This window comes from Aythya ferina (genome assembly GCF_964211825.1).
Source record: "Aythya ferina genome assembly, chromosome: 6".
NCBI lineage: Eukaryota > Metazoa > Chordata > Aves > Anseriformes > Anatidae > Aythya > Aythya ferina.
In genome coordinates, this window is record NC_140303.1 from 11,893,106 (window position 1) to 11,916,647 (window position 23,542).

The 23,542-nt window shown below is 42.5% G+C and overlaps 1 protein-coding gene across 10 annotated transcripts in view; it reads right to left on the reverse strand.

Annotated features, from left to right (window-relative positions):
- Positions 1-23,542, reverse strand: part of AGAP1 (ArfGAP with GTPase domain, ankyrin repeat and PH domain 1) — a 352,881-nt gene that overhangs the window by 21,414 nt on the left and 307,925 nt on the right. For all 10 annotated transcript variants that reach the window (XM_084524026.1, XM_084524027.1, XM_084524019.1 and 7 more), the window contains one exon: positions 23,013-23,235. In XM_084524026.1, coding sequence (XP_084380152.1) covers positions 23,013-23,235 — 223 coding nt within the window. The remainder of the gene's footprint in view (positions 1-23,012; positions 23,236-23,542) is intronic.

Genomic DNA, 23,542 nt, shown 5'->3' on the forward strand with positions numbered 1-23,542 from the left:
CGTCAGCTCCTCTGCCGCGGGTCTGCGAGGTTCTCGCTCGCTGCTGCCCTGCAAAGAAGTCTCTGCTCTTATTTAGCGAGAAAATGTCACTTTGGGGGCCCTTCCTCCCTCTCGGTTACACTCAAAATTGCAGTGCCGAGAAAATCTTACTAATAGAAGATAAAACCGCTTTATTTGAAACATTATCTTTAAAGGAGTGTTTTCATTTCCCTGAATGCGCGCAGTCCTTATGAGGTTCATTTGCAATGTGTATGTCTGTTTTGATGAGATAATAAAATGTATTTTATTTAAAAATATTTCAATTTTCCCCCAAAGGAGTTTAAATGGTCAGTTAATCTTTCTGCTTCAGAACAACCCACTGAGTAAATAAAAGAGGGCTTGAGATTATATAAACCAGTATTTTTTTTTTTTCATTCTAACGCTGGTCTTGGAGACTGGAATACGCTGTGCAACTGTACCTGAGCATTAGCTGTATGCCCTTTTGGTACACATCAGTTTAACTTTTAGCCTGGAAAGAAAAAAAAAATGGAAACAAGATGATAGTTATCTCTAGCCTTCTGTGATTCTCAAGTCAATAGTAAACGTGCGGGGGGGGGGGGACTCGTTAGAGCCATAGTGATCCAATCAGGATGAAATTATGCAGTCATGTAAGAAATAATATCTATTAGGCTAATTTAATCAACGAATACTTTACAGATGAATTAGAATGCAGAATCCAATTATTTCAAACATTTGGACTGTCAGCCGCTGTGTTTTTTAAGCAGTGGAAGGGGAGAAAGGAAAGGTTTTAAGGAACCTTTTAAGATGACAGTGGCTGGGGTGTATTTATAACAGGAGAGCTTATAGCAGCAGCAAACTGACAACTACAATCAGCACCTTACGCCGCTCAGACAGCTCTCGCCCAGGCGGCTCTAATCTAACCACTCCATGGCTTCTGTGGCATGTTGCTCTGGGATATTGGTATAGACAGCTTGATTTGCTGTTTCAGTGCCTGATAATTACTGTCTCAAGTCTTTATAATTTCCTCTTGCCAGCCGCCCTTTTAAAAGAAGGCTTACACTCTAATTACAATAGGTCTTTTTTGTTTTGAAGATAAGAAGTGCCCCTGAATAGGTGAAAAGTACCCTCACGCTGCAGACTCCGTTGGTTGCGCCGAGTATTTATTCCCCTTGGAAAGGAAGAGCGTAGTTTACAATGCCAAGTGAAGGGAAATGGTATACACGTAATTACTACTAGAAGGGGAAATTAGCTTAGAATTCAACTTGAATAAAATAGGACAGGACAGCAGAGCTGAGGGCGGCGAGTACGCACAGCGCACATCCTTGGTTCAGTGTTACAGAACATCGACCGGCCCGTGCTTTGCTAAGTCACAAGATGATCCTGATACTGACTAGAAGACCATCATTCCTCCACCAACGAGGCTTTTGGACAGCGTGCTTTGTCCTAGAATAAAGGCACAAGAAATCCCACATCCACAGCCTCTCTGTGATTTGGGAGAATTTTCTCCCAAACCCGCTGGAACTGGCATTTAGCAGAGTATTATTGCAGCTGCCCTCAGCCTGAGCTAAGGACAAGTGTCTGTGATAAGCCTCTCCATCACCTTCCATCACTTAAGTCACCCAGCACATCTCAGCAAGTGGTGGACCATCTTATATACATGTCCCATCCCACAGGGCCTGCCCGCTGCATTTATCAGAACAGCTGTTTCTAGAACTGAGGATAGCCAATGAGTTTTGCTCAAGTCTACACAATAAAGATGATTTTTTTCCTCTCATCACCAGTAGACAAGCTTCTCCTGATAGCATTTACCAGTGTGTACAGCAGAAGAAAATGATCCAGTCTCATACTACCTCCTGGAAAAACGGTGGTAAGAAGCAGCCAGGCTTTAATACTCTGCCACAGACAGCTGAACGAGCTTGGTATTGCAGCTCAAGCTAAGGAGAATTCATGCTCTGCTGTTTGCTTATGTATTTCTTTGAATACTTCAGCAGTATTGTGAAAACACACGGAAAACACCTTGCCTGTTGCAGAATGTAGATGCCCCATTGCTCTGTAATGTCTGTGCTGCAATTCCCAATATACCTGCGATCCAAACATTTTTCTGCCCTGTCATCTGGAGCGGTTAATGGACTCTCTCATTGACTGGCTCTTGCTTATTTAAACATTTAATGCTCTTCTGATGCCCAAATTATGGCTGTTTCATGTGATGGATTAGCACAGAATATAGGAGTGACAATTTTCTGCAATCTGTGGAATATCAAATTTTGATTACTCCAGGAAGAAAAAGTAAAGTTATAAGTAAACTGTTTTGATTGATAAGGAGCAGAGGAATACTTAATGCGGTGGTTCATTGGAAGCCTTGATGAATGCCTGGCAGGACCATGATGAGTCTCCACAGAAGACACGCAATAGCTCTGGGAAGATTTAAGATATTTATTGCTCAAATAAAACAAAACCAAGTGAGATGAGTAGGTGAAGTAGCATGGGGTGATTGCAATCTGCTGATCAAGATCAAATATAATTCCGATTTTTGCAGAGCAAAAACAAACTCATTTTGCAGCTTGCCTATAGAACAGTGAAGGTTACTTTAGGAATTTCAGGTGCTGCCTCTCTTCAGCGAGGATCAGATTCAGGCCTTCATAGCAAATTATCTTTAGTTAACTCTAGCAGTTGTTCTACTGTCAGGCTGTAAATTATTTAGCAGTAAGTTTTAAAGATAAAGATATAAGACACTTGCAAGTATTTTTTAATATGCCCATTTTGAAACAATTTATCACCCAATTTCTTCAATTTGTCAAAATTGACAAACTGAGTACTTCTTATTCAATTCTTCCACTAAGGGTCTATTGTACCAAATCATTTCATTGTTATACTTCTGGTTTTGGTGAGACACTGTAATTGATGGCATTTATCAGCTCAGTCAAAAAAAAAAAAGTCTCATTCTGTAATATCCTGCTTGCTCTCCCTCCAGCAAGCAGAGGATTTGTGATTTGTGCCTGCAGACAGCCAGTGAAAACCGCAGCACCAACATCCTCCTGGGCCCCTCTCCTTCTAGTGGCATCATTTCCAGCTATGAGACTATTGTCTTTGAGCTGAGAAAGGGCTTCCAAAAAGACCGTTCGTAGCTACCTACTGAAGTTTGTGCACACTGATGTCTAGCAGAGGCACTAACTTTTGTGCCAAGGAAAGGTGCAGAGCCTCTGTGAAGAGACAAGGCTGCTTTCTTATCAATTACACATCTCTCCTATGCGGGGCTTCGATGGCAATAACCTGTCAACAATCCTCCTTGTGTTCTCGTGATGGTAAAAGCAGATGTGACCCCTTCCCTCTGAAACAGTTGCTGAACTGCATCTCTGTGAAAATCCCCCGAGCTCGCTCTGACTGCGCACAAGGAAGGGACTTTGTATTGAAAGCACCTTCCCAAAACAGTTCAGACCAAGGGAATCTTCTGAGAGATACAATGAAGAAGAAAGCCACCGGTGCAGAGTATTAGGCATTAGAAGGGAGGGCTGCATCAGAGCAGCACCTTCTCCTCCTTCAGAAAGGGAGGCTCACGAGCCCACAGTGATGCTTTGCTATTAGAAAAAAAAAAAAAAAAGCACAGCTACAGTTGCATGGGGAAGAGAACTTATTTTTTATTTTCAGTTTACTCTTGGGGCTGGCGGATATTTTGGACGGAGCAATCTGAAAGTAGGCTTTGTGACCCAGGATGATTAAAAAAGTTGTCTTGAGTTTGTCTATTCTGAAAAGAAGTGGGGGAGACTCCGACCATCGGCAATCTACCTCAGACAGGGGCTCTGATTAGAAATGACAGCTCTGCAACAGGTTCCAAACCGAACTGCAGCAGAACTCCCTTGCTGTCATATGTTGTTGAAAAAGCTGCCTGAGAGCTACAGCTATCCTGTTTTCTAGCTTACCTACTCCAAAAAACTATACAATTATGTATGGTGTGACAGGAACACCGGGGGATTTGCTGGTACTCCGAGGAGGATGGAGAAGAGCCTGCTAAGAAAACAAAGGAAGTTTAAAACCGTATTTTCAGGCTGAGGTTGGGAAGATGCTGAAAATTTGATATTTGGGATGCAGAGCAGAACCCAATGGCAGGGTCTGTGACTGCTGAGTATCAAGTCAGAACACGTGAGAGTGAAGATTAATGCTCAGTTGTGTTCCTCCCAAAATGTGTGAAGTGCTCACGGCTGTTAGGCCCGTCACACATCCCAGACCACGTGCTTTCTGCTGGTAATGTTCAGGATGAGATTCTTAAGCTGGATGCAATCAAACTATTTTGTGTACCGTAAAAGTTTCTTCCGCCCCCTGAAATCTATTGACTTTTCTGAGATTCATACAACATGACAGACATAGCTGGTTATTTTATACAGCTTTTATAGTGGGGAAAAAAACAAAACAAACAAAAAAATATATTCCTGTTACTGATGTGATCTGGCAATGAGAATTCATGTTCAATTTCTTTTCTCCATTAGGAAATTTTGTATTTTTCCATCTGATCAAAGCCATTCAGCTCCCAGGAACAGTGGGAAGGATGCCTTTCAAGTTTTCGAGCATTTTTTATTTTAAAGCTCATGGATTGGGTCACAAAGGATGGAAAACCGAGAAATCACAGGTCTACCTGGCAGTCTCCATTCCGGAGCACACGTGCAGCAGGCACCTGCACCGACACAGCGATGAAAACCAGCCTAAGAGCACAGTGAGCATGATCTGCAGGACGAGGATGATCTGCAGGACGAGGAGCTGTGCCCTAAGTCGCATCGCAGCAGTGATCTGATCACGCTCCTGCCTGAAGCAGAGACCTCTGCCTCCCCGAGCCTCGCCTGGTGAGCTAAGTGCCAGCAGTCGCAGCAATCACGCTGTTTGCTTGCGGTACACCTTTTGGGAATTGCTTTCACTTCTGAGGAATACACTAATGTGTTAGCTACCTCTAATCCTGCCTGGATGCTTAGAAAATGCTATCGCTCCCTTAGAGATCAAGTGGGCAGCAGCCCCTTAACAGGAACTGGTCTATGAGCTACCACCACATGTCTAATTAATGACCCTGCCGGTCGCAGCTGGAAGAGCTGAGCTGGGGGTGATTAATTAAATTAGCTGGCAGAGGAAATTACAGTGGAAAAGCCAAAGTTTGATTGCTCCATAATTAACCGCAGTGCAAATAATATCTGCATCTATAACTTCCAGCGATGAGATCAGAAGCCAATTGAATTTGGCACTGATTGAAGCTGTAAATATCCTGTGGTGAAAAATGATAGGTTTGTTCTGAAGGGAAAACTTACTGAAATGGACATCCAGCGGATGCAAAAGGGGAGCAGGGGACATGGGAGGAAAGAGCACTGGAATTAGATTCTTTATTTCAGCTGAGAGCAGATTTCTGTAGTCTTCTGGAGTGGTGGAGGACTCAACATGAAACAGAAAGGAACGTTGAAAAAATCTGCTAGAGCTGCTCTGTGCTTTATCTCTTACAAGAGATTCAGCAAACCTAGAAAGTAAAGCTCTTCTAGATCATTCATCCCCTTGCCTTGTTGCCCATCGTGTGCTTACTGCTGATGGGATTTATTGCTTTTCTCTGGGAGATAACTGCACAGCTCAAGAAAGCTGGTGGAACAATTTTCCTCATAACCAGCCTCAGCACTTCTCAAGTTTTATCTGCTATTCCTTGGAGCATGTGCTTGAACTACAAGAACCCATTTTCCACCTCCAAATGTTCATGAACCCCTTCATCCCTGCACAATCATCATCAGTTTAGGAGCCCTTTAGCGTCTCCCCTCGAAGATACTAAAGAGTTTAAATCCTTCTTATAGCCCTCTTCTGGGCTTCCCGTTCATTTTGGAAGGTTTTGACCACAACAAGCAACGATCTTGACCCCGTATCAAGCTGACATGATTCTTATCCCACTTCCACTGCTGACATAGCTCTGGCTTAGAGGCAGCTCACCTGTCTCACTGATGCCTGAGACACACAAACCCAATCACTGAGCCAAGTTTTATTTACAAGCATTGCGAACAATTACCAACCGTACTTTTGGACAGAAATTGCCTATTTCAGAAAATATTTTCTTTTTTTTTGTGTGTGGTTGTTTAAGCAGTGGAACTGTCACTTGCAATGAGACATGATTGCTGGGTTTGGGCCAGGCTGCATAATTCAAACTACTATTTTCTGTGGAAAAATTAGGCTCTGTCTACACCAGCAAATAAACAGGTGCAACAGGAAGAAGACGGGTAGACTGAAGCAGCTGTTGCCAAAAACCTTATATATAAATGATCCAGGGAGGTTACCTTTACTTGATCTAGCTTAGTCCTTTGAATTAAATGCTCCTGATGACAGAAGAGGTTCACAGCACCATGGACTAGATGCTCATGTTCAAAGTAGGGTCTGGAGCACGCTGAGTGCACAGGTAGCTTCCAGTTTGGTTTCTCCAAAGGGAATCTAGTCAGCACACCAAGACCATCCCATGAACCAAACCAACACCTGGGAACTGGGAGCATGTGGATGATTTGCTTTAAAACCCTGATACTACCTGATGCAGATATTGGCACCTACTTTGCGATGCAACCTTCCTCACCAAATCTGCTCCCTTGCAGTGGTATAAAGGCCCCACTACAAAACACGTTGCGATTCCTCTATTTGCATGAAAACAAAAGAAATAAAAGTGTAATATTGATTGTAAACGCAGAAATCCTGCTCCGCTCTGTCATTTTTTTGACTGATCTGAGAGAGCACAGAACAATCATAAAAAGTCTGAGAAGACCTCTCAAAGTACATTAATAAATAGCACATTCATTGATTGCTGTCAAAGAAAATAGGCACATTCAAATTTACAAGCTACCCTGCCCACATACATGCTCATAAGCTGTCCATTAAATACTGCTTGACAAATTGGTCTCATGATTAACTTGAGACTCAACCAGTTTCCCTGCACAGGAGCCAGGCACTGCATCCAATTCTCCTCCTCACTCCTAAATTCACCTTAGGCTTTGGCGGATTTTTGACCTAGCAGTCCTGCTTTTGGTAGGCAAGTGAGAGCTCTGGTGCTTTATTTAAGTTTCTGGTGCTACAAGAAGCTCTGTTGCTTTAGATATTGCCTCAAATCTGAGGAATAAGGCTGTTTTCTTTTCCACTTTACTATTTCTTTGGCTGTGAATGCTATTTTTGCTTTATTCTGAAAGCCTTCTCTATAGATTGGGTCGATTCTTTATGTCCCAGTATAACAGTGAGATGGAAGAATTTTTTCCTTGCACTACTGAAATATCCTTTCTGAAGCTTACCCAGTGACATCATATTCTCCTCTCTTATTCCATACTGTAACATATTTTGGCATTGAATGAGCTGTCTAGCTCCAGAAAAAATGCAAATGGGAAAAGGAATGCAAGTTAAAACATTAAGTATGGACATCGGGCAATTGTAAAGCATATCTTCATTTCTTGAGCCCAAAACTTCATTAGAAGAGTCACTTCCTAGACTCTCCCTTCTCTCATTTCATTCTTGAGTTTCCTTTGCTCATTCTGTGCATCCATAGGTCTAGTATGCTTCTGAGGCAACGCTTCTACAGAAACACAACCCATGGGAGATGAACTGTTTTTTAGGCTATTTCATGTGATGTAAATTTAAATCACATGTTACTCTGTGTTTCATTTAAATAGTAGAAATGCCTGTGGCAGATGTATTTTTAGAGGGTGATGTTTGAAAGGCAGACAGAAAGTTGGTCACTCAGCTGTCACTGCTAATCAGCAGGAGCTGGGTGTCCAGCTCTCCTTTGACATGCTTTCCCTCCGAACATCCCAAGACCCCTTGTGAAATCGTGTTATGTCCACAAGAAGAAAATTCAAATTTTGGGGGACTTATTTGTAACAGAACTGCACTCAATCATACCAAACAGATACTTTGCATTTAAAAAGGACCTTACACAGCTGAGTTTGCCTTGCCTCCAAATATGTTTCACTGCGTCATCAGCAAAGCTGTGTGCCAGCTACGTGCTGCTCTAAGGGTCCTGGTGCTGATCTCTCTGGGATGCCACAGGCAGGTGCTTTACTAAGGTTTCAAGAGGACATGAATTAAAGAGAAAATCCGCAACATAATTAAGAAATGCTCCCCCTTGCTTTGTTCCCCTTCCCCATTTTTAAATTCTCCATTGGCTTTAATTAACTTGCCCTAGAGCAATAAACCTAGCAATGAGGTTGGTGAACTCTTAAAAGTAGAAAGCAAGTTGTCTCTACACAGATCCTACCCTGCTCACATTTGGAACTACAAGCTGATATTTCCTTTTTTAAACAAATAAACAAACATGGTTCTTTAATGTGTGAACTAAGCAATATTTTCCAGTTGGACTTCACGGAGAAAAATCCACATCCTGCCTGCAAAATTCTAGTGCCAATGGATTTCTATTTAAGTAAGAAAGTGAACAAAGAAAGATCCAGCCACATTATAATCCAGCATAGGACTTGCAATATACCACAGAAGGACAGGGTTGTCACTTCCAGAAGTGACCGATAAGCTGAATGGCTTCACTGTGCCTAAAAGGGTCCCAGTCTTCAGCTAAAGCATGGGCAGCTCTTAAGGCCACCACGGCTCACTGGCATGTTGCACGTGGTCTGTGTGTCTCCACAACCAGAAAACGGGTCATTTATTGGAGATTTCAGTGCAGATCACAGGCCAGCCCTAGCTAAGGCTGTGGCTCTCCACCCTTCTCATCTCACAAACTACTCGATGACTTGAGCAGCAAGGAAAGGCTGCATGCAGTAAACCTATGATGCAGTTATCCCATGCACAGGCAGAGGTCTGGCATTTCCCAGAGAAATCTGCCTATACATGGATCACTTGCAGAGTGCATGCAGCATGTGCACACCAGCAAATCCCTGTCCTCTCTTTTTTTTTTTTTTTTTTTTTTTTCCTTCCCCTTAATGCAACAGGACAATCCAAGCAATGTCAAGTATCTGTTTGTGACTGGGCTGAGCTGCTGGAGTTGCACAAGGTGGCCAAAGCAGAGCTGGCTCAGAGAGGAGCACGTGCATGCCATTAGCAAAGGACTAGAGTTGCAAATATTTGCTTCTTTAGTCAAGAAAGAAAAATTCAACTCAGACTCAAGGCTGAAAGTATCCTTCAGTTTTAGCACGCAGTGACACAGTCCTATCCCTTCCACTTGTGGAGGACTCCTACAAGTGCTAATTGAGGCTGTGATTTAATTGTGCATACACCACAGGCTTCCAAGTTCAACTGGCGTTGCAGTCAAGTGAAAATACAACAAAACTGCCACTTAGAAAATCTGACCTAGATGAAACCAGAAAAATTTAAATCTTTTTGGGGAAAAGAAAAGTTAGCTGGGAGATTTCTAGGCCATGACACAATCATCTGTTCAGCACGAAGACTTTTTGAAGCATATCCCATCCGTACCTTTTGAGGGTTACCAATTATTAGAGATGGCTTCTGCTCACGACTACGTCTGCAGGCTTGCACAAAAATGCTTCAGCTACAGGACTTTGCACTGTCTGCACAATCTAGTTAATAGGCACAGTGAGACATTTCATTTCGCTGTAATCCCAATTCTCTAAAGGCTCCAATTTGTCACCTGTGTTCACCTTAACACATTTTAGCCCGCTATTTAATTACTTCAAAGCGAGAGCAATGGTGGTCTTATTTCTTGTGGTCACTCCTCTCTTTCAGGGGTTCACTGCTGCTCCCCCTCCAGCACCCGCACGTCTAAAATCCCACAGTAAGCACATTGCCTCTGTCAAATGGATATTTTAGAACCGTGGGGAAACTGCATTTGGGCTGATGTGTATATCAAGTTTCAGTCCAGTCAAAAGCCAGCACCATCTTTTCACTGCTGCCCTTTTCATTTAGTTATCTTACTGAAGTCTTATCTCCCCAGTCCCTTGCCATAGGCTACCAGCTTCCTGCAGAGCCAGAAACAAAGCTGAGTCTTAAACAAAGGAAAAAAAAGGAAAAAAATCACAAAAGAGAGAAAGTTGGTCACAGTTACTGTTATGGAGCCCTGCAGGTTCTGTAGCCACGACCAAAGCAAAGGCATGCTGCTGCTTCTGTACCTAGTGTCACCGGCCAGCGCAGCCACCAGTATCACGGCAAGGCACTGCCTTTTGTCAAGTACTGCTCAGCATCGCCACTGCTGGTTTTTGGCATGCTCGTTTCTGCGCTGTACCACCAGCTCAAACAAAGCTATCTGCTGTCCAAACAACCTACGGATGCAGAAATGGCCCAAACCGATGCAGGTGGCTGAATTTACGTAACTTCCAGCCATTGGTAGTGACCACTGCTGAAAGCTTTAGGATTTTGCCCATGCAACAACACTCCTGGTATTACGCTCCTGGTAATAGTTGTCTGAGTGCTTTACCAGGATAAAGGTAATGTGAGGACCACCTTGTCACACACTCAGCCCAGCCAGTGACAACCTGCCCCATGTATTTACCCACAATTGGTTCATATGTACAGGTTTCTTTTAACAGGATAAAACTGTTGTGTATGAACTTTAGAAAAAACTTCAACAGTACAAACCAGGAAAAAAATGGCTTTAGAATAACTGCTCTTATAGTAGGTATAGCAACCAATTTCAACTATATGTCTAGTTAAACAACATCATGTTTGGTAAGACCTGAGAGAGACAGAGCCAGGACCTGAAGGCAGGAGAAATGAAGAGAACAGATTAAGCACCACGTACACAGAAAAGCTTCAAATAAAATGTTTTACATAAAATCTCTAACTAAACAACTATTCTTTAATATGCTGGGTATTTTCCTTGCCAGCTAAGCAGCTCTGTTGAGTTCCTGATACGCAGACCTGTGTGCTCTGCAGCAGTAAGTGCCCAACTTACAGTACTTTCCTAAGCTGAACGCATCTCAGATTTTGATCTGACCCTGTGGACCTCATAATAGCTGATGTTTGGCATTTGGGATTTTTTTTTCCTCAATTGCTTTTATTTTATTTTTTCATTTTTATTACCAGCTTCAGCCCCAGAAACGTCTGAATGCTGATAGCAACAGCCGTGTTAAATGATTTTCCTTTTGGATATAATTGATTAGATAGCTATTATTAAAGATAGGGAGGGCAAAGATCTGTTTGGCACGGCTGCCCAATGCTTTAAAGAGTAAATTTAATTTTTCAATTGCTTTTGCATTGACGTACTTAGGACAAAACTCTCTGTATTTATTCCTCGGGTATTGCAGAGCAGCAGCTATGTGCATGCACACATACACTGAGCAGTGTAATTTCAGAATAGATGATAAAAATGCATTCAAGTAAGGATAGCTGATGTAAATGTACTCCTCTGCATATGTTCTGTTGTGAAGTTCAATAACTCCTGTGCTTTTGAACAAGGAATACAGGAACATTTGTGGTTATCACAGTAAATGCTAGCCCCTGAAACGCAGGACCCCATGAGCTTAATGTTAGTGGTGGGACACTTCTGTTAGTGGTGAGCTTTTTTGGGGGTGGTGGTGAGGGAGGTAGGTTGTTTTTTTTTAAACTCATTTACACTGCACTTCATCGGATCTATGAGACAACTGAACTCACGCTTGTGTGGCTATGGGGGAAAAGAACAGGAGCATGCACTTCTCGGTGGAGAGAGGGAAAAAGGGAGGGCCTCCTTCAGCACATAACTCATGCTACCCGAGCTTCTTCCTCAGTAAAAGGCACCAGCTGCTACTCTGGGCTTCCAGATCTCTTCAACACCCTAGCCGAAAACAAACTCACCAGGTCTTTGTACTCTGCAGAAGTGTGAACTACGATCTTGGTCTGTGTTCTGGACTAACATCCAGCATTTCCTTATGGAGCTGTCCCTTTGCGAGTTTGCAATGATTTGTGGCTGCAGTTAGATGTAAAACCTAAACTACTAAACCACCAAAGGATTGGAAACGTCACCACCACACAGGTTGCTTTGTCCATCTTTGTTACAGCTAAATTTTCTGTGGCCATTGAACCTCTGCGTTTCTCCTTTCTAAGTGTTTTGAAAGGTATCAGAGAATTTTCTGGTGAAAGACGAATCCACCTTAGCTGGATCCGACATATTCAAAATGGTATTGGCCTTTGGCCATTAGTTTAATGTCAGCTCAGCTGTATTTCCCCGCTGTTTTTTAATACTGTATATTGAATTTTGGTCACTCGAAATTCACGTTGTCATTCCAATTAGCCCTTCCGTTTCTCTGTTGTAGGAACACAGTTAAACACTGGTCCATGAAGTTTCTAATATTACACAGCGATGGTTATCGTCTACTGGTAAGTTCTGGGTTGACCTCTTCAAGCATGTGATAGCCAAGCAGATACAACCCCATACTTGAGTCTTTAGAATCACAGAATATCCCGAGTTGGAAGGGACCCACAAGGGTCATCGAGTCCAACTCTGAGTCTTCAAATCTGAGAAACCCTCTAGCTCTGTCAGGTGTTTTGGAGAGAACTGATTCAAAAACAGATATAATCAATCCATATTTAAACTGAAAATTATTTCTGCAGCTAAGATCCTAACAGTTTTGAGACCTTTAAAACATGCTCTCAGCTAACAGTCTGTTTCTGTTCTGGTAAGAGCAAAACGATGTTTTCTGACAGCTATTTATGATTTACAAATAAAGTTTTTCCAATATATCCACCTATTGTCTCACCCACCACGAAATCCTCCTAACTTCAGTCCTGAACTCAAATCCTAAGCTTTCCTGAAGCACAAAGCTAATCAACTTATTTTTTAGGGAATTTCAGCTCAATGTGTTGCTTTTCAGTGTGGCAGCCAAACAGATTAAACAAAGAGCATAACATAAAAGTAGAATCAACAAATTGTCAAGAATCTCAGCAGAATAAAGGTATTCAGCGTTAATCAAACCTCCAAGGTAAAACATTTCAGCCTCTGTCACCCGTTCTCTTGCAGGAATTTCTAGAGGCAGGGCGTCCTTCTCCAACAGAAAGCTCTGATTTGTAAGCTAAATACATTCACACCAGTCGGTTTTTACATCTTCTGGGTGTATTCAGAGTGGATTTCTCATTTTTTTTGTCAACACTGGAAATTACCGTCAAAAACAAGAGGTGCATTTTCCACAATTCCTTGGAATGACATTATGGGGAAAACAAACAAACAACAAACAAACAAACAAACCCCATGCAATGAAAGTCACAGGTATTGTAAGAAAAATGACAAAGCTGATAAAATAATATGGACTGATGCTTTTCCTTTCCTCTATTGCATGAAAGAAAAGCTACTTATTTTCACTTTGAAGGCCCTTCCCTTCTTTTTTTTTTTTTTTATTATTTTTGGTTCAGTATTCAAAGCTTGACTGCTGCCTCTGGCCCACCGTTCTGATCTTTGACTAAACTGACCCCACTCCTACAATTTTCTAGCAAACAAATTCATGGTCTCTCCCCAGAAGTGCTCCTTCGCCTATGAGAAACAGCTCCCACTAAATCCTGAAATTCCCCAGTGATGAGATATCCACAAAGAAACACCGGTTTGATTTAGGGGATGATGAGATGACTGCCCGAGCAATAAAAATAAGAGTCTCTTTGCACACCCCCACTTATCGAACCATTTTACTCCTGCACAGCGAGTTGGGGCAGGGACTCTCTTGGCACACAGCCTTTTGTCAGCGGGGTTACTCACCTCAAGGGTCCCAAATGCTTTGTCAATGCAAACATATCTACTATTGTGCCAACCAAATGACTTGGGACAGTCTAAACTATTGGGAACTGCGGCAAATGCAATTCTACAGTATTTAGCACTTGGGCTGAGGACATCCCTGCAGCCTCCTGATCTGCCTTTAATAAGGAGGCATATTTCATCAGTCCATCGCTGCCTGAAACCATGGCTAATTCACAAGAGTTTCAGAACAAAATATTTTTGATGCTGGCTGGGCTAAATCTTTACCGTTTGTGAAACCACATTTTCATTTTGGAAGCTACCGCCTCTTCATCAATACAACATTAAAACGACTGGGTCTCAACAGTTTATTTTCATTCAGGTCTTCATTTTTTATATTGTCAAAAGACTCGTAAAATCTGGGCTTGAGGAAGGATCTTAGTATCTTAGCTAGCAGGTTTCAAAACAAGGCTGTAACATATTGCTTTTCCCCTGTCCTCTTCAAAGATATTTTTAAAAGGAAAAACAATAAATGGGGGTAAGGGTAATCTAACATGTGAGACACTTCAGAGAAAATGAGAAAAAGACAAAAAGCAAGGAGAATTTCTTTGGCTTTTTTCTCCAGAAACTCCAGATAACAGCAGTAATCCTTGGGCAGACCATCCAGAAGGTAGTTGGTAAATGGAATTAAAAGGACGTGCCAGTAAAGCATCGTAACTGCAAATCTCTGCTGAATACATGCCACGCAGGTATGTAACATACCATGTCACTGTATCCACAAAGCATGCATATAATCCACGCGAGGTGTGAACGCAGAAGGCAGTGAGTGTGCCAGCTCAGAATACACCAAATACTCTGATAATGTATTAACAGCAGTACTTATGCTATTCAGATGGTGGCTCTTACACCTCTGCTTTTTAATGAATGCCCTAATGCGCTAGAGAGACAGAAATATCTCTTTTGTAGGTTTCTCTTTCACTGACAATGACGAGAATGATGATTGTAATAATAATTGCAAACTAGGCTTCTGTTTACAAAGTGTTTGAGTTTTTATCAAAGACAGATTTGCACATAAGAAAAGTGCAGTTGAACTAGGGAGCATTTTATCTAAATTGCTCATTAACTTGGACAACTGGGGTTGTTTTTTTTTTGTTGTTGTTGTTTTTATTTTTAATCATTCAGGCATCTCCCACGCTGCTATATAGGCACCAGTGTTTTACTGGATCAGATCCTGGATTACAAGGTCTGCCAAGCAGCTACAAGGACAATAAAATACGTCGTACCACTAACCTTCATTTTTTGAGCATTTCATTTTAGCTTCTGAGGCCTCCAAATGGTGAAATACGAACAGCCACCACCCAAGCTGACATTTCATTTGGCTCAGTTAGTTATTGTTATTATATGCATTTCCTGGAAGCTACTGGTAAGTGACAATTTTTTTTTTTATAAATTTAATTTTAAAACAATTACAATTACTCTGATCTGAAAGCATGCAATCCAACATGTCAGAATCAGTTCATTTCTACAGTAATATGGGGAAAGGTTTTAGTTTACTGGCAGTAGTGAATCAGTCTTTTTATTTATGTGTGTGTGTGTGTGTTTGAAAATGCAATACTCTTGTACTAATAATTTATACATTTTCCTCATTATCTTTATGAAATATTTACTGTCTAAAATAGAGCTAATATAACTCCAGCTCACCGGGAGATGTGCTATTTAGTGTAGTTCAACCACGAAGACGACCAGGGGTGAGTTACAACTCTCAGGGTTTGTTGGTGGTTTGTGTGTTGTTTTTTTTTTTCCCCCTTCCCCACTCCTTCCCAAAGTCTCCCAGTTAATAGGACTTGCTGAAATATCTTAAGAAAAATCTTAAGTCCCCTAGCAGCTGTTTGGTCGGCAGAAGCACAGCTGTCTAAACTTTATTGGCAGTAAATGTCATTCTTGCACACAAACTGCATGCCTGGAAAACCCAAAGGCACATCTTGGTCCGTTAGTGCTATCACATATGATCACATTCCCTGACGAGATGTGAAAACTGAAATGGAAAACGTCAACAAACTCTGGCCGCGGTGAGGACTGGGGCATGCCCGCTGACAAGCGTGCCACAATGACAGAAATTTACTTTGAGTTGCAATTAGTGGCACTGTCATTTTTGGGCGCTCCTGCCAATTAATTAAGCCTGTCAAATGGAAAAACAGCAGCATTCACATGATAATTTATATAGGGAGAGACTAGCCTAGCAAAGCTGCTTCTGCAGCCAACAAAATTCCCTCCAAGCGCTTAAAAAAAAAAAAAAAAAAGGAAAAATATAAAGAAGTAGAAAGGGTGGGGGGTGGGGGGGAAGAAAGTTAAACTGTCCTTGTTATAATTGTTAACTCTGATCGCTCAAGTAGAAGACGGGCTGATTAAAACTCCAAACGAGCCCCTAGCTCGCTTAAATCTCAGAGTCCGGAATGATAGAATCAGAGGAGTTTATTCATACCATTAAGCCCCAGAGAACTTAATTGAAAGAAGAGCATAGCCTGGACCTTGACAAGCGGGAGGTCACAGTAATTGCTGCCGGACATATTTAACATTAAGATAATCAGGCCATTAATTACCCTTTGGATCATTAAATCAGCCAGTTGCAAAATGAAATTTCTGCCTCTATTACTCACTTGAGAGACCACAGGGGTGGCTTTTAATTTATCAGTGAGCTTGAGATACAAAGGACCAGGCTTGGGGAGGAAGGAAAGGGGGAGAAGGGGGGGTGCTTCAGCAGAGGCAGGAATATCAATCCGCCATGCTTGGTGATCGTGGCAAATTAACTAGGTAAGATAACCTCAGCTTCTAAAGGCAGAAGCTGGGGGTATGTAAATAGATGAGGGCAGACAGGGAGATCAGAGCCTGCACACCACTTAGCAGGATAATAAAGGAAATCATCCTTGATTATCAGTGCTAATTTGGACACTGCCGGTAGCTTGTTATGCGTGTTCTGAGTAGCATTTAATTAATTCAATTGCTTGTTAATGAGGGAAGTGACATGTGGGGAGCAGATGCCACCCAACTGCAGATGGGTTCTGGTCAGCCCTTCACAATAAAATCTTTTTTTTTTTTTTTTTTTAAACCCTTCCCCCACCCTAAAATGGGCAAGGTGTCAAGCATGGAGGAGCATTCAAAAGGGACAAAACACTGACCTCATCAGGCCAAGAACCGCTACGAAACCAGACCTGACAGTCGTGGATAGAGAGGTACTAATGTCCCCTCGGGCTGCATCTGTAGCGGTGCGTCCTTATGCCAGAAACTGGAGACCAACAGGACTGAAACAGCAATCTGATGGCCAGAACGAGCGAGAAATCAAAGAGCCGAAATGGAGAACCTTTGCAAGGCTCAGGACAAGATATGGGGATGTAACGAGGCAGTTTCCCTGTGCTTGCCCTTTATCAAAATTCACTCCGAGTACAAATAATGAAGGAATAATTATTTTTATGAAAAAAAGGAAGCACGGCTTAATTTTTTTTTTTTTTTCACAGAAGTTGCTCACCAGCGTAATGGACGTTAGCCTTGAAACGGCAAGCCAGGCTTCAGCGTGGAATTGTGGAAGTCTGCTAAATATAGTCGAGCTGCATAATGTTTTTTCTGACACCATTAAATTCAGTTCATTAGTGAGCGAGGGATCAAACTGGATCTTACATCTTAAGGTGAAAGTCAATTCCCGACACTGCCAGCTCCCAACTCACGACTTTTCAGACGGCGTTAAGAACCTCTCTGTTTTCTTATGACCTTTGTTAACCAGAATAAACACAGTAACTGCTATGCAAACAAACTACCTGAGCAAAATTGCAAGGACACCGTGGCAGGCACTTGCAGTTACTGGAAAGTTGCATTGTCGATCCAGACCACCTCTTAAAAACAGAAAGCTCCAGAACGGGAGGATTATGTACATCTTTGATATTTAATACTCAGCACGTTGTCATCTGAAGTCTTCCCCCCTCCCTGTCATCCACAGGAAAGCAAAAAATGTACATTTTCAAGCATATTTGTTTTTGCTAAATTAGCTGTATCAACCAGAATACAAAAACCAGGAGGTAGAGTTCAACATCCAAATCTCAGCTCAGAAACATGCCATATTCACTGTGATGTAAACCACAATATTCAAGCTCTATTTAAAGCCTCAGCAGAGCTTAAAACTATGCCTGACGTAAAGGGCAGCTAACAGCTGAGCTTCTACAAACTGTTCATCCCTCATTTTTGTAATACATTTTTCATGGAGATGGAAGTTCTTTCTACTTATTCAAGTTCTCAGAAAGACACTGAAATGGTGGAGCCCTTCAACTTTGTGGTTTGCAGAGAGCTAATGCAAATTTTGAGCATCACTTCAGCAGAAGAACAAAAAGCATGGTTGGGATATGGCTCTGGACAGCAAGCTGCCCTTCCTTGTCCTCTTGGCCAACAGCTTCCAGCTGGTGGAGGCAGTCTTGCTGCTGGCATATCCCAGCCCTCCCAGCAAGACTGAGTCAGAGCCCTTGGGAGCTCAGAGAAAGAGCGAGAGGATCGGGGAGGAAACAATCACCTCCTGGAGTGGGAGAGGGATGGTGACAGCTCCTCTCCTTTGGAGAAGGCCAACATCAGCTGAGGAACCCAACGGTGCCAAGCAAGTCTGCAAACCAGAAACAATACGAGCAAGAATAGATACAGCAAAGCAAAGCATATGCGGTGTGTCCAGAAGAAAGTTAAATACCTGGCAGAAAACCTACGTACTGGTGGCAAAACATGGTGCAGACACCCGAAGCACTAATCCCTAGAAGCTGGCTTCACAACATCTGCAACATTCCTCCATGGAGCAAACTCTGCCCTGGCCCCACTGCGCCGCTCAGACTAGTCCTGTGTCACACCACTCAAAATCAATGTTCTAAGAGTGTGCTTAAATAGTATCAATAGCAATTACAGGGGAAAATCCTCATTCTCATCCCCAGACCCAGTTAATTGTTGCAACATTGATTTACTCTAATTTGACTTCTCACTCCAAATTAAACCCACATTACTGAAGGAGGGACTGCAGGCAAGCTCTCCCCGCTCTCCCCCTCCCCTCCAAGACAATAAATTTAATATTGAATACACTTGAAAAAATGGCAGTTGTTGCAGGATCCATACTGAAAGATCTTTTTCCTTTTTTTCCTTTTTTTTTTTTTCTTCCTGCGAGTAATTAAAAGATGCTTTTCTTGACTAATGATCCCCCTGTTTAGAAATGGGAAGTCGATACTCCTTCACCAGCAGTCAGCTTCAATTTGTCACAAGGCTCCCGAAGTTTGAGCGGCGGTTCTCAGGGCTGCTGGTAATTGCTGGAACCAATTACCAGCCTTCTAAAGCTGACCTAATCAGGGGCCCACGGACAACACTCCGAGGCCAGCTGGTCCCCTTTTTCTTCTATATTCACATATTCTCCTGTGCTTGGTTTTTCTGCTGCTTCGCCAACTTTTCTTACTCACCAGGAGCTCATGCTAATTCCTCTTCCCTCGCCGTAACCATGCGAACACCCTCAATCTGAACTTTGGCTCACGCTACTGCTTCGCATTATGCTGCTTCCTTGGGGGATCCTATTGCACCTGTGCTCCCATTATCTGCACTGGTTTCCAGTTTAATGCAATCCAAGGTGCTGCTTTTGATCCAGAGGCGCTGAATGACCTAGAGATCTGATTATTTTATAAACCATCTCTCAGACTCTACAAGATCTGGCACAAGTTAACATTAGAGAGCGTACCTGGACAATATCCTTGATGAAAGTAGCAGGAGCAAGGACTTCTGATATAAAGCTTTCAGGCTTTGAGTTCCTAAACTCCAATCTGAGAGCCTTTCTGACCTTCAGAATATGCTTTCAGGTTTGTCTTTCCCATGACTTTCTCAGAGAAAGAGTTTTAAGTGAATTTGAGTGCACTGGGAAAGGCCAGCAGTATGGTATGTGCGATGCGGTTTGATTATTAGTTTAACTTATTTTTGAGGGTACAAAATAAAAAATGTAAGCTGTACTCCAAGGCTGGCATAGCTCAATTTTTATAACTGTCGGTGACATTTTCCTGGGTAAGACTCCTTATTTATGCTGTGGCCTACAGTCAGCCGTTTGGCAGTCCTGCCTGCAAAACATCAACCCCTTCTTCACCCTTCCCTCTGCTCAACAGAAATACACTGCAACGATTCAGTGCCAAATTCTCACAAGCTGAAGGGACTGCTTTTGAAGCCACGCATATGTCAAGGTTTTCAGATTCCTCTTAGTCCAACATGTGAATGCTCCTTGAGCTTCCCAGTCCAACAGCCTGAGTACTTGTGGAGCACTCAATAGTCCTTCTCTGCCCTTGATAGCCCGTGGGTTTCCATTGATGGCTTCATCTCCAAGAGAAAGACACAACACAAAATGGTGAAACCCTCAGTTACCTGATTCCCACTGCACGTCTATTAACAGAGTGTCCATCATCGTGCTGACAACTTTTGGCTTTGCTATCGTGTATCAGTTGTCATCATCAACTTATTACACAGAAGCATGTGAAAACTATTTGTCTGAGGTCTTTAACTGAGGCTTTGTGCTAAAGCCTTTGAAATTACATGAAATTACTTCCCTCTCTAGTCTGATGGGGCTTTGGCTCTGGGCAGCCTGTGCCAGGGCTGCGGCACCCGCCCAGCCCAGCAGTGCTGCCTGGTGCTCAGAGGGAGCCTCCTGGGCTCCAGGCTGTGCCCAGGGCCTCTGGGCCAGGCCCTGGGCCTGCTGGCCGCACTGTGCCTAAGGCAGCCCCGGTGCCGCCAGCCCTCTTGGTGCCCAGGGCACGCTGCTGGCCCGTGCTCAGCGCGGTTCCCACCAGGCCCCCAGGGCCCTTCCTGCAGAGCTGCTTCCCAGCTGGGTGCCCCAGGATGTCCTGGGGCTGCTCCTCCCCGGGGGCAGCACTCGGCACCTCTCCTGCCTGGGCTCCCCCAGGCTCCTGCCAGCCCAGCTCTGTCCCTGTCCCTGTCCCTCAGGGTGGCCGCACGGCCCTCTGCTTGCTCCTCCTGGTTGGGGGCTTGCTGGACTTCATCCAGTAGTGACCCCTGAGGTATTTCCTTGCCTTCTCCTCCACTTTTTTTTTTGTTTAACCCCACTTCAGGTCTATTATAGCTGCTTCTGATAGGATTCCTCATGCAAAACTCAGAACAACAGAGAGAAAACTAAATACACAACTTATATCTAGAGATGCTCGGATTTATTTCTTGCCATAGCTAGGACAGAAGGATCATGAGGCTAATGGAGACCAAAGTAAAGCACAAAAGGAAGCAGACACTTTGAAAAGGCAGAATTTTCATATATTCACGTGAAAAATACCACTTAAATCCTGTTCCAAACAGCAGAAATAAACAGGGGTAGAAAAGCACGATTAGAATTGCTTTGTGGGCAAAATTTCAAATAATCTTACTTCTATTTTTTTTCTACCAGCTTTTCTATCATACTTGATCTCATAACTGGAAATGCATATTTACAAAACTAATCTTTATTCCCTTTGTCCCAAAATGCTATAGCCCAAGAAAAAAAAAAAAATGATGTCACTGACAAACAGCCAACCACAAATATGGTGTACAGAAACAAAGATGAATTAAAATAAACTGAGCATCAGATAGAAAAAAGTTGACTTTATATATGTAAGTCTCACTTTCAAACACACACACACAAAAAAAAACAAGTTTTTTAATTTAAACGGATGGCTTTCTTTTTGTCTTCATCACATGAATTTCAGATTTATCATGACAACATCCTAAATTTATTATATAAATTCTAAAATCATGTTTTAAAAAAATCCGATTTAGTATATGCCTTTCATTTTAAATATTTAGAGTTGAGATATCTTTCTGTTCACCTCAACAGTAAGGAGCAACATATATTTGTTAGATGCAACAATACAAGATTTCTGGATTAAGCACAAAGTAATACTAATGACTGAAAGACAACAAGAAGTTGATTTCAAACTAACTGATGAAATCATTATATTAGCTGTATAATAATATACACATACACAGCTGACATACAGTTTATGTATTAACAAAATCTCTGTGCAGGTCTCCCTGAACACATTTATATGCACAGGAATTCACCCAAGTAGCCTGATTAATGTACTTTGCTTCATTCTCGAAGATGAACCAAAGGTGGCACCACAAATTCATTTTTCAGTGCTAACGAAATAATGCAATAAGAAACGGTTGACTTTATTACAGACAACAGTACAAACCTACTCCTGTACTGTAGGAGGTGTCCCTGGTATATACTCCCACATTATAATTTCACTTCATCTGATATTGGAAAAAGCAGAATCCAGAAACATACATAAACAAAACGAGACCACAATTACCTCTGTTTGATTTCTCTTATATACACGAGGCTAACGCTGAGAGCTAAACCTTTGTCATTCCATTTGCTTCCTGGGGACTGAACACTGCTCAGATGCAGGCTGCCCCCCCGGGGCTCACACTAAGACAATTATAACACACTTCCAAAGATAACTTAAAAGATTGGCCCAGCTGGGCAAGATGGTCCAGAAGGTCTTCCACCTGTGTGAACCCCACTGTGCTGAAACCCAGTCTGCCAGAGGTCACTTCGGATCCCCCAAGACAACATGTTAGTTAGAACTATTAACACCTACCTCCACTAAAATCCGGTATTTTCAAAAAATCTTCCTCCTTTGACAGTGATCAGACAACTTAAGCATAAAAACCTTCAGTTTTCACTAGGACAATGTATCACAGGAAAGATTTTCACTATACTGAGCTATGACTGGTAGGTAAAATACTGCTCTCATAGGAAATACACACTCCCCCACCAACTTATGGCATCATATATATCTCACATAAAGAAAGCAAGCAAGTCCATACTGAGCAGGGCTTTCAGGACAGCTGTGATGCAAACCCAAAGACCTGATAGCCAGGGACAAATTACACAGCAGTGTCCTGGGTGAGCTTGGTCTACTGAAGGCAGATCATTAATCATAAACTGATAGTCCAAGAGCCAGGAACTTTGTGGCTTAATGAAACAAAGAAACTTATTACAGTGTAATTTAGATTGAGGTATAACCAGGTGGGAGGTTTCAATCTCCCACTGTTTTGTCGGTCAGTCAATTGAACAAAAAATCATAGAGCTGCTGAGGAAACCTCCACGAGCATGAGAACATAACAGGGTCACTCTGCTTTTGACACACACCTCATCTGACATATGTTCTTCCTGGGCATGCAGTGAAGATATACACCTTCTGATTTTTACAAGGGATACTTGAAGGTAGAATTTTAAAAGACTATGTTGTAAAATGTTGTAATGCCCTACCACCTCTGACTGAAATGCCAAAATGAGGAATTATGTGCTCAGCCTTATAGTTTACAGTCTTTGCCATGTGCAGTAAGCATCACATGCTACCTGACAGTGCATGCCAGTGTCAGATGGAGTGAGAAAGCATACCTTGTGGAGTCTGACGAAGGTTTCATATGGCCTTGGCTGTTCTCCTCCCAGACACTGTTTGCCAACTCGTTCCCGATAGAAGACATCACCTTGATGAGCTCTATAGGCCAGTCATCCAGGTCAAGAGAGCGGACCCGGGAGAGGTGTGTGCCAAGGTTTCGGTGTATACCTGAGCATTCAATGCATATGAGGGCTCCCAGATTCAAGCTGGCCCAGTCAGGGTCTACAGGAAAAAGGAGAAAAGCCATTAGAATAACAAAACACCTAACAAAACCTTCTAGTTAATGTTTGTGGAAAAAGATTTTGCCTCCAAAAACAATGGGGAAAAAAAAATCAGGTGTTCTGTTCACAAGCACAGTGAGGAGGTCTGGCAGAAGGGTCAATTTTGCCTTCTTAAGACCCCAGCCATTTTGAGAAACCCTAAGGGTGTGTGTGTGTCACGAAAGATTGTGTTGTTCCAGCTGCAGTCAAAAGTAAAGGGTGAATTAGAAAGAAAAGAAGAAACAAGGAAAATATAAACTGAGTAGCAG